General features: G+C 41.2%; 2 protein-coding genes across 2 annotated transcripts in view; one reads left to right on the forward strand and one right to left on the reverse strand.

Annotated features, from left to right (window-relative positions):
- The window catches only part of zdhhc5a (zDHHC palmitoyltransferase 5a), a 19106-nt gene extending 16890 nt beyond the window's left edge, over window positions 1-2216 (forward strand). Inside the window, exon 11 of the mRNA XM_079278725.1 lies at window positions 1-2216. This exon is cut by the window's left edge and continues 746 nt beyond it. The gene's annotated coding sequence lies outside the window, so the exon portion shown is untranslated.
- A 793-nt stretch (window positions 2217-3009) lies between these two features.
- tmx2b (thioredoxin-related transmembrane protein 2b) lies at window positions 3010-8769 on the reverse strand. The gene is made up of 8 exons (XM_079277770.1): window positions 8489-8769; window positions 7404-7464; window positions 6950-7063; window positions 6534-6610; window positions 6336-6442; window positions 6180-6245; window positions 5953-6082; window positions 3010-5171 (listed from the first exon to the last, which is right to left on the reverse strand). Exons 1-8 carry the CDS (start codon window positions 8675-8677, stop codon window positions 4998-5000), a joined length of 918 nt encoding a protein of 305 aa, XP_079133896.1. The 5' UTR covers window positions 8678-8769; the 3' UTR covers window positions 3010-4997.
- Window positions 8770-11396: the final 2627 nt, after the last annotated feature.

The raw sequence follows: 11396 nt of genomic DNA on the forward strand, positions 1-11396 counted from the left end.
TGGGTAGAAATTGTTGCAGATGTTTAATATTTTAACATTTCACCATTTCCCGCTCACATTTGGATCATCACTGAACACAAAAACCCCCCAGGAGGATCTGTGGCACCCGGTCCAAATCCAAGCAGAATCCATTGAAAGTTAAGGGCTTCTCATAGACGTGTGATCAGTCTCATCAGATGACGTCATCGCTAGTTCTTATTACCGGCTATGGCCCCAGTTACTCTACTTTTAATAACAGCATCCACCAAATGAAGTAATTTCATTGGACCATAAACAAAACAGTTGTGTGGTGCATGGAGTCAGTAACGCAGCCCAGGCAGAGCGTCTCATTCACACAGGACCTGACCAGGGGTCAGTCCTCCAGCAGTCAGCAGGTCTGTTGTGGATTGTGACAGTCTAGCAGTGGCTGGAAGGAACGCCACACATGAACTCTTCCATCAATGTTGCTGCGTGAATTGACTTGCCTTTGGATGCAGGGATGATGAAGATGATGATGATGATGATGATGATAAGTGTGACATTGAAAAGAAACAAAAATGGTGATTCCCTGTTTCTTTGATTCATTTGTTGATTTATTCCTAGATGTGAATATGATTCAATATTTGTACAGAATGATGTGATTTTAAATGTGGATTTCTTTTTTTTAAGTGGCGTTCAGACTGCAGCATGCACTACTATTACTACTTGCCACTATAGGCCACTGTTGGTCTGTTTGAACAAACAGGACGGGAGGAAACTAAAGTGAACAAGGAAGTTTAGGTTTAAGTTTCGGCCTTTTGTTGTCAAACGGTCCAAAAGACAAGGCTGGACTCTAGAAAATGTATTCCTTGAGCAATTGCCTTGACAATTAAGGTGTTTTTTTATGTCACCTATTTAATTTGAAATTGTTTTATATGAATTTATATGGAAATACAGCTATTGTTAAATGAAGAGTTTTTTAAATATTGACTCAAAAGAGGGTTGAGTTGTAATCTCTCAGACCAGACGCCTTATTTCAAACATGGTCTCACAGTCCGATTGCATCGTCAGTCATGAGCTCAGTCATGAGCTCTCTAAAGAGAACGAAGCCACTGGCCCACGCCTATTCAAACTGGAGACGCCGAAAGTGCTCCTGCGCTCCGAAGTCATTTGAATTCAGCTGAAGTGTGGCATGGGAAATGATTTCAAGAGGAAGTTCAAACATAAATGAGGCTGCTAGTCTGAGAAAATGTGTTTAATGGTAAAAAATGGTAAAAAATGGTAAAACAATACAAATAAAAAGAAGAAAAAAAGTTGTGATGATGTAGTGGACACTTGTGAAGCAGCACCAAGTCTTCCTTCTCCCTGCTAAGCATCAGCTGTGCATTGTTTGCTTAAGGTTTCCTGTCCAACAAAGCCAAACACATCCAGCTGCTTTCTGGGATGAAGGCTAGCTGTGTTGGGCCATCGTGTTTCATTGTACCTTTCTTTCATCATAAAATAAGTGAAGTTCTGGAACTAGCTAACTGGTGCAACAGACTGGAGGACAGCAGTTGTTGGTTGGAGACCCGCTTCCACTTGTCTTTTCAGAGCGACTCGTTGTCGACACTCGACTCAATGCGACCTGCCTGATGGGAGCGGCTGTAAAACGGTGGATAAACACATTTCGTGTCCTGTAAATCCTTCACCATTAAAAGTTATTTTGTTATTTAAAAACGTTTCATCAGCTTCACAGGAAACAGTCAGCAGGTCTCCGCTACAGCTGACAGTCACTGTGTCCTGGTGGTGATCCAATGACGAGAGTCGCATTGAAAAGACAAGTGGAACCATGGCCTCATGTCATCACTTTGTAATGACGTAATGGTAACATGTTCAAGTATGACTTTAACTGAAGCCTGTTTTCTCTGGTGTCACCCTAAATCTCCATCTGGGGCCATGTTGTCTTAATCCAGTCTGGGACACCACAGGACCACATTCTAACCAGGTATGGTCAAATACATGAAGCACACAGGAAGTAGCATCAAACCCAACAGGAAGAGAATCCTGTCTCTGATCTACGATGTGACAAGAAAGGGAAAGTCTTTCATTTCAGCTTAGTTCATTTTAGTTGGCTGTAATTTGAGGACAGTAGGAAGAAGGTAGATGAAGACGGACTTCTTTACCTGCGTTTGATCAGGACTGGGAAATGGACATTAATCAAAGACATGACATATGTGTACTGTACAGCTTTGTGTGTGTGTGTGTGTGTATGGATGTGGTGCGGGGCTGGAGGATTGATAATAAACGTAAAACAAAGAAGTGGAGCAGTCACTTTTTCCATTTTAAAGGGGTTTCTGAGCTGGACTCCAGACTTGTGCACTGTAGGAGCAGATGAAGGTGAGGGATCACCCTTTATTACAGAGCTTTTTAGAAAGCTCTCCATAAGGTATTCAGAGCATTAACATATCAGACAACAATCATCTCTGAACATGTAGAGGAGTAATGTCTACCTGAGCATGAAGTCTTACTCTGTTATCAGAGCTTCACCTTGCTTTGTCAAAACAGTGACTTTTTAGTGCACGTGAGAGCGTGCCCCACTGGTTAGCTCACTGATAATGGCGTCCCGACTGACGACATCGTAGAAGCGTAGCGCCCACCCTCCGGTGGGCGCTACGGCTAACATGGTTAGCTCTGTCAGCACCTTTGTGGTTTGTACTGTTAGCGCCGTTAGCTGCGATCCGCCGGCTCAACTGTCACCATGTTGAGATCTTTGTGGAGGTAATAGACATGCTCTGAACATTGCGTTTAGCACCTTTAAGTGCTTACGCAGTTACAATACATTAGCTCCTGTATACACACAGTGTGTAACCACATAAAACACAACAAACCTGTCCTTGGGAGAATCACATTGACACGATGGGAGCAGAGGCCAGTTTCATTACACAATATTTTACTTTGTCAGGATATGTAATGTGGAGATGAAACACTAAAGGTTTCATAGGAGCAATGGAAACCCAGCTCAGCAGAGGAACTATGAAGAAAGAAGGCTGCATTGGAATGCTTCATGTGCACATGGTTTTATTGCATGATGACAACAGGCCAGCAGACTCCTTCATTCATGTACAGGAGCAAATATACACTTGGAATGCAGCGCCAATGAAATGCAACAAGACAGACGCTCAAATCAATTTCACAAGAAGCGTAAAAAACAAAACAGTTTTAGAACTGAAATGATTAAGGAAAACTCAAACTCTTCAAAAAGCTAATCTAAACAGTGTAGGTGTGCATATGGTGACCAGTTTAAGAGCTCTAACTCCTGGTAGAATGTGAGCAAGAAATAATGCTGGAAAATGAAATGAAATACCACAAAAACTCGTTTGATCTGGTCCTAAGAAAATATTAAGATGTGGTCTTTAGTTTGAAGCTGCAAACATGCTCTCACTTCATCATCATCACGCTGATCACAGGTCTGTACATTTGTCCGCTAGAGAGTGCTGCAGGGATGATGTATTTTTGGAGGTCAACAGGAAGTTAGCATCGCACAGGAAAATCAGAGGATCGTTAAAGTTAGTGGGATTGATCCTCTGAAGAATCTCACAGCGGTCCGTCCCGTAGTGGCACAGACACTTCAGCCAAGTGGACACATGAGCAGGGCTCACCTCTGTGCTTGGTCCAGCGGTACAGAAGCAGGTTCCATCAGTCAATGACTTGTGAAAGTGTGAAGGACTAAAGCCTGGCAGACTTAGATCAGCTGTTGCTGAACGTGCAGTTTGAGGTCAGGACATGCAATTAAATGCTTCATCTACGATCTGGCTGTCAAAAGATCTGTTAGAAATTGCAGTGAGCTTGTTTGAATATTATTTTATATATTGTAGTCTGGAAGGAGACTGCTGGGATATAAAAGTGACAGACAGATCTGCATCTCTCACTTTCCATAGAATGATAAGGTTACCCTGTCTTCTGTTTTCACCATCGCTGTTGAGGGCGTGGCCATTTTTAAAACAAACTTTATTGGAACTGTCAATGTAACACAACCGACTAAGCATTGAGAAACATGGAGCCAGTACAGGCTGAAGCTGGAGCACTGCTTGCTTCTGAAAACCTAAAAACACTGGTTACCTTGATGGCAACGTAAGAAAAGTAAAAAAAACAAACAATCAGTTTAAAAGCTGAAAGTGTTTTCAAAGAAGAAGATGTCTCACAAGTGAGCCGTGAATGCATGGCATGAATTACGGCAATGTTAACTAGGCCCTGTTCATCACATCTGTATCTCTATGTACAGATGTGACTGCACCCAAGACGCATCACATCTGAATGCTCAGATCACATCTGGAGGTGGTCTGAGCATTCTTTCTTCTGCTCTTTGTGGAGACAGTGTGAACAGAGTTCAACAGGAAGCTGATGCAATGACAGAAGTAGCCTGGTCTGTCCAACGGTTAGTGACACCACCCGACTAATTCAGATGTGCTCGTGTTAAACAAACGCTCCCATATCGTACCTCTCATTTAACACTGCAAAGGAATTATACCGAGTTAGAACTTAGTTTACATGAATATATTCATAGAAGGATTTTTAATCTCATTAAATTAGTTGCATACAAAAAATCTAAAACAACAAAAGTAGCATCACATTCACGGCTCCCTTCCTTAATTAGTAAGAACTCAACACAGTCACTCAGACTTCACAGCTTTCAAACGTGTGGTGTAGACTGCAATAACCCGATGCACATGGCAGGCCTTCCACCCACATACTGGACCAGGTGTTAGCATTACAACCCCCAAAAGCTGGTTTACTGCCAGTCAGCTCCTCTGCTAAAGTGTGCACTTGTTCTCTCTTTGCTCTTGTATTGGGTTTAACTGGGGCTAAGTGTTAAATGGTGCTGAGACGGGCAGAAGAACAGTGGCTACTGTAATTCGCAGGATGATCCACGGCGACACCAGTCCGGTTCTGATTCACGAGTGAACAAACTTTGAGAGAGAAGAGAGGGGGGGGGGGGGGGGGTGGCTGACCTGGACCCACAGCATCCATCCAGCAGTGGAAGCTGAGTGATGGAAAGCGTCTTATTTGTCCTTCTTAGATTCAGACTCCGGAGCCTCGGCTCCTTGCTGCTCGGTCTCGTCCTCCTCGGGGACCGGTGGGAACTGGGATTGGCTGATCTTGTCTCCTTTGGTCTTGTTGAGCTTCTTGGACTTCTGGTAGAGTTCATTCAGGTTGAACTCTCTGAGGATGTTCTCCTGGTGGAGAGAGACAGAGACTGTCATTGACGTGAGCTTACATCTAAACTGTCACATTCAAATTAACTGTGTATTAATAAATACTAAGTATTTGGCACAGAGTACAGGAACCCTCAATGATGCTACTGCTTTGTAGGTGCACTATGTCGTGTTCACTAGAGCCCCCCCAGCAGGTAGCGTGTTCACTGAATGGTGGAGACTACAGGTCATGGAGGCACAAGGTGGTGTGACTCACACCAACAAGTCAACTTGTATGTTCTAGAACGTTCTTCGAACCAGGTGAACAAAACAGTCTGACATAATAGGTCAACAGTGTCATGTGACCCGTTGAGCAAGGCAGCCTACACACGTGGAAGAACAAACCAGATAGACATGACTTTTAACTCCATCCATTACTGACAATAATGGTTTAATGTGCAGCCTGCTTACTATGAAGGAAAGGGTCACAGGCTTCCTAAATATACAAATATATTTCAAATATACCAAAACACATATAAACAACTGTTTCATTTTGACATGTTTTCATCAACTAGCTGTGGATCATTTTAAATGATTTAATCTACTCATTGAATGAAAGACATATTTTTCTCTCCGTTTAAAAAGCTCTAAATGGAGCTCTAAAGGTGTTATACACAATATTTCAGCTCCTTGAGGAGACTGAGTGTAAACTGCAGCACAACAGCACGGTCTGAATGAGTAAAGTGAGGTTAGCCGTTTATACACACAACTTGTTGTTGCTGCACAAGGCCTGCATTTTGTGAAGTGCACTGTCCAGTCTGACCTCAGTGAAGCTCCAGGATACGGCTCTACCCTTCTTGTCCACCTGTGGGCGCCGCATCACCTCCTTCCCTCCCTGAAACAACACCAAGGACGGAAGCTGCTTGGACAGCGGAGACGCAGACACTCTGTACCTACAGAGCACAATGAGACAACATGTTCACGTCTAGTCATGGCCACCAATCTAGGACACAAACCTCTTAAAGACAAAAGAGAAACAAAATGTCTTACTTTTTGGAGACTTCTCCATAACGTCCGATGTCCACTTTACCAAACTTGAGACCAGCACAGTTATACCTGAAACATGAGAACCAACGAGTAGCTCAAGTTAGTCTCGTCAGTCTCGCAGAGTGTGCCTCTACTGTTGCTGAGTGGGCGGAGTCTTACTTGAGAGAGAGATCAGCGTAGACGGACGCGAAGGACTGGCACTCTGGAGACCAGTTGGCGAAAAATTCAACAAGCCACGTCACCCGACTGTCTCTGACCAGCTCATCCTGGACACACAATGATCAAAGAGAAAGTGTACACGTTTCTGTTCTTGGTAAGGGACAAAGTGGTACAAAGCATTCTACCGTTTCTACTCACATCGATGGTTTTGTCGCTGAAGTATTTGATGTACTCTGGTCCCATGTACAGAGGAGGCTTACAGGTCATCAGAGACACTGAAACACACAAAGGACCAACAGAAGAGACCATGAGGACATCTGTAGAACTACTGCCGACAATGAGTTCATTAACTGATCGGTGTGTGTGTGGGATGAAGTCAACATCAACTACAGTGTGTTTTGATGGTGATGAAGTGAGGCTCATGGACTCAGAGGAAGAGGATACGTCAGGCTTTGATACACACAATACCTGTTAGTATACCTGATTATGGTATTTTATCTGAGTTTGTTTACAACAAATGTACAATGTCACCGGACAAACCATATCTGACAAATCAGACCCTGGTTTTTGACATTTAATTCATAAGAGGTGTGTGTGTGTGTGTGGAGACTGACCTATGCAGAGTGTCAGGTAGAGCAGTCCCATCCTGATGTCCAGTCTGAAGAACAACATGACGTTGGCCACTTTGCTGAACAGGATGATGTTGCCCACATGCTGCTCCACCGTTACTGATGTAAACAGATACAGAGACACCTGCTTTGCCATGCTTTTTCTCCAACAGCCATACAATGAGTAGGGGATAAACAGGACTGCAACATCCTGAGCAGTCCTGTTCCTAAGATTCCACCAGTATGGGTTTTGGGTGGGGGGGGATGATGTTAATATTTTCAAACTGAATATGACAATAGCGAATATTCAGTAGCCTCTGTACTGCTGTAACAGAGGGGGATCGTGGATCATTAAGCTTCCTGTAACTCATTTGTATCATAATGCATCATGACATCTCACCATGTTGCTGCTCAGGAGAAATGAATTCAGAAGACGATAGAAAAGAAGAACTTCACTCACTCGCTCGTCTGTTCTTCATCATGACGATGGCACTGAGGAACATGAGGATCTCCACCTCCCTCTGAGAACACAAACACGCCACGTCTCAACCATGTCCAGCCACGTTAACCACTGTTCAGTGACAGAATTGGGGTCATTTTGGGCACCATGATGTCAGACTACCTCATCATTTTACATTTTGTGACAGCATAATTGTGTAATGTGTCAGTTAGTGGACAGGGAGAATGGAAGAAATGTCACAACATATGGGGATGGACACAATATATTTTTGCTGATTTATTAGTTATATTACTACAGAAAAATGCAGCATTTATATCTTTAACCCAGCCGTGGGTTGTGTGCTTTGATAAAAGAAACGCACTAAATACAAACTACTTGGTGCATTAAAGTGCACTGAACTGTGCGTGGAGGCAGGCTGTTTGCAGACAGCAGCCTGTGACAGCGTTAGAGAAGACTCTTTCTCTACACTGTGTTACTATCATTCACATGCTCTTTGGTGAGGCGGCAACGTCACAATAAACCTAAATACATCAATGCATCTTAGAGTTTAAAGACATTTGGCCTGTTGATATAGATCCATGTCCTGGAGCCTGACATATATAATGACCTTTAACAGTTTAGTAAGGATCCTCTGTGAAATTCGGGAAAATAATCAATACACGGTTTGGCTTTTGAAAACCTGGATTATTTTACTCTCCTGCATTGATATTTATATTGTTGTTTTTCATCAACGTCAATAAATTCGCTAACATTAGCTAGCTGTAGATTAATTCTGTATTAAGATAAACACTAATTTACAGTCCATGTCATGTGTTCCGTATACAATATAAATACTTCAGCTTATTCTAGTGGGTTATAAATTAAGCTTTGTGTCTCGAGTTTCTCTGCCAAAAAGTAAAACGTTATGAATTTCCAGTTTTTGGACCGAGGTTTGGCCTGTCATTATCTGCCTTGAGCAGCTAACGTTAATGTCGTAGCTATCGCTAGCCTTTGCTGTCAGCCTGCTCAACAATCCGCAGCTGTGTCAACTATTTGACAGCAATTCTAGAAAAGCCATTTGTTCATTTCCAGCATTTTCTACAGACCCAGTCGAAGTCGCAGGAGTTGCCATCCTCTCGCTGTGTGGGCAGATGGTCGCAGATGCCAGGCGTCTTGCGGACAGCTAGAAATGCTACTGACATGAAGAGAGAGGCTATATAGTAAGGCTTCAGCAACCACTTATACACCTGCGGAAGGTGGTACAGGAAAGCGACTAACGCAGTCAGCAGAGCCATGTTCTATTCAACTGTAGCACTACAATTAAAACTGGTAATGAACCCCGAAAAGACCGAAGCAGCCAGTGATGAAGCAGTTAGCTCAATATGAATGGCTCGACGCTAGCTAGCTTGGCATTAACGTGTGAAAGTAACGTTAGGTGGAAATACAACTTCCGGTTTAGATGTTTAAATAATAAAAATAATTATAATCAAATAATACGAAGCTACATGCCAATAACTGTGAGACCTTTACATTAAGTGTATTGTATTATTAAGTGTATTTTAAGAACACATGAAATCATTATTTGTTTTAAATACATTGTTTGCATTCATTGCACCCACGGGCAAGTTTTCTCGACCACTTTTAATATGAAGATGGAAGACCTAACTTCCTGTATAACTGGTTTACTCTTGGTGGCTTGTTTTGGCTTTGCCGTTTTCAGTCGGCAAGATTGTATTGAAATGCTGACTTAAAGGGGCGGAAAGAGGCGCAGACTGCGGAGGTCAATCAGGACGAATGTGTTATAGCAGACGCTGATTGGTCAGGGCAGACAACAGGTCACTGCTGATAGGTTAAATCTTTTATGGCTGCCTATACTATGACATTTTAATGACTTTTTTGGCATACCTTATATGTCTTTTTCATGGCATTTTTTTTGCAACATTATACTATTGCTTTTTTATGGCATTCTATATCATTATTTTTTTATGGCCTACAATGTCCTTTTATTTATTTGTAATTACATTGTTATGGCATGCTATACTGTAACTTATTTTATGATTTGTTTTGGCATAATTATACTATGATATTTTTGTGACATTATTATGACATACTATCACTTGTTTTACGATTTTTTTGGCATATTACACAATGATATTTTTACAACATTATTATGACATAGTATATGAGCAAACTCGAAACATGTCCTGTTGCTAAGTCCTATCTAAGGTCCATCCTATTCACTGGAGCAGTGAACAACGTTTCCATTGCATAAGAAACCTTATGGGATGATAATAAGGTTACCAGGGAAATAGAGTTAATTAGGTTGTGACTTTGTTTGCAAAATACATGAAAATACAAATGAATGGTCTTAATTTATTTTCTTTGCCCATGGTTCTAGGGATAATGTATTTTGAGGTGTTCATTATAAAGAATGAATGGACTCCATATGTCTCCACGTTGTCCATTAATACCGGATAAGGGTCACACACATCTTATTTGTTCATGAAATATAATACTATGACTTTTTATGGCATACTATACTATATGCTTAGACATTTTCAGGGCATACTACTATGTTGTATGATATTATGACACACTATACTATTTTAATGTGATACGTTATGGTTATGTTTATTATTGCTCACTATATTATAACTGTTTTTACGAAATTATTAATGACATTACTTTTGTATGGCATACTGAAAAAATAATCAAAGTATCAAGAGAATATTTTGCTTTGTGTCCTTACTCTGAGTTTGTTCAGGATACTTCATCTTTTCTTAGACCTCGGCTGCGGTGGAAAAGTAAAGAACATGACATCCTAATGTCTTTTCCACTTCTTCTTGACCTCAGTGGAAAACGTTGTGAGATCAAGGAAGGAGTGAAGGAGAACTCATAAGGATGAAGGAAAAGACAATCATGGTGCTCTGAGAATCTGGCTGTACTTTCACTAAAGCTGCGTTGTTGTTGCATACTTTTTCACTTTTAATAATGCAGCTGCCCTTACAAAGCAGTATGCATTCAGCTGCACATACTTCCTCATGACATGGCCCCTTGAACTTTGTAGTGCATATACTTTATCATAAATGTATTATTGTTATCGTTGTGATTTGAAACAATTCATTGTTGACAAATTTATTTATTTTAATCAAAATGTAAATCATCACCAGTGCACCACTTCCAGCTCAGTGGCTGGTCTGGGATTGTTTTCTTGTTGTGAATCTCTGGTCTTCCAAGCCTGAAGTTGGACAGAAGAAACCGATTCCAGATCAGCTGTCAGGTTTTGGCTCTGGCTTCACATCTGCTCCAATCAGAGCCGAGTCAGCATGTTTGCCAGGTGTCAAACTCGACAGAGTTAGAGAACAACATGCAAGAAGTTCAACTTTGTCTTCAATACAAGAGTCTTGAAGGGATGAAAGGTTAAATGAAAACGACCCTCCGGATAACCCTACGGAAAAAAAATTATCAAGTTAAAAGACAAACCACTGAATCGTGTTTATTTCACAGCATGACATGATTTTCATGCAGTCACTCTTGCCTGACTCGTGCAATTTCCGTTCCTTTATAAATGATGGCAAAAAGTCTGCTTGGTCATAGCACAATGAAAATCCACGTTATACTATATATATATTATTAGCCTATATAATTCCATTTTTTAATTGGATTTCTCAGTCATCTGTTCTAATTTAAAACTTGCATTCACCTTAGACTAAAAAGTGCTCTGATGTTTTGAATAATAGAAAAAAATAATAATAAAAGTGTTGATTGAACTTAGTAGTAAACTCCTCATATACAGCCTATTGCAATGTGTGCATAATTGTATTAGAAATAAAACAAAAGCATTGGATTTTTTGTATGTGTGTAAATTGATGATTAATATATAGGTTTTAAGTATACGTCTATACGTGCATACGGTCGCCTGTAAATCGACTGCTCATATTGAGAGGCTTTTATTGTGTAATTACAGGAAGTCCTGTGTATCACTCTCGCTAGCTTGACTCCGCGCTGTCTCAT

This window comes from Melanostigma gelatinosum (assembly GCF_949748355.1).
Source record: "Melanostigma gelatinosum genome assembly, chromosome: 11".
Taxonomy (NCBI): Eukaryota; Metazoa; Chordata; class Actinopteri; order Perciformes; family Zoarcidae; genus Melanostigma; species Melanostigma gelatinosum.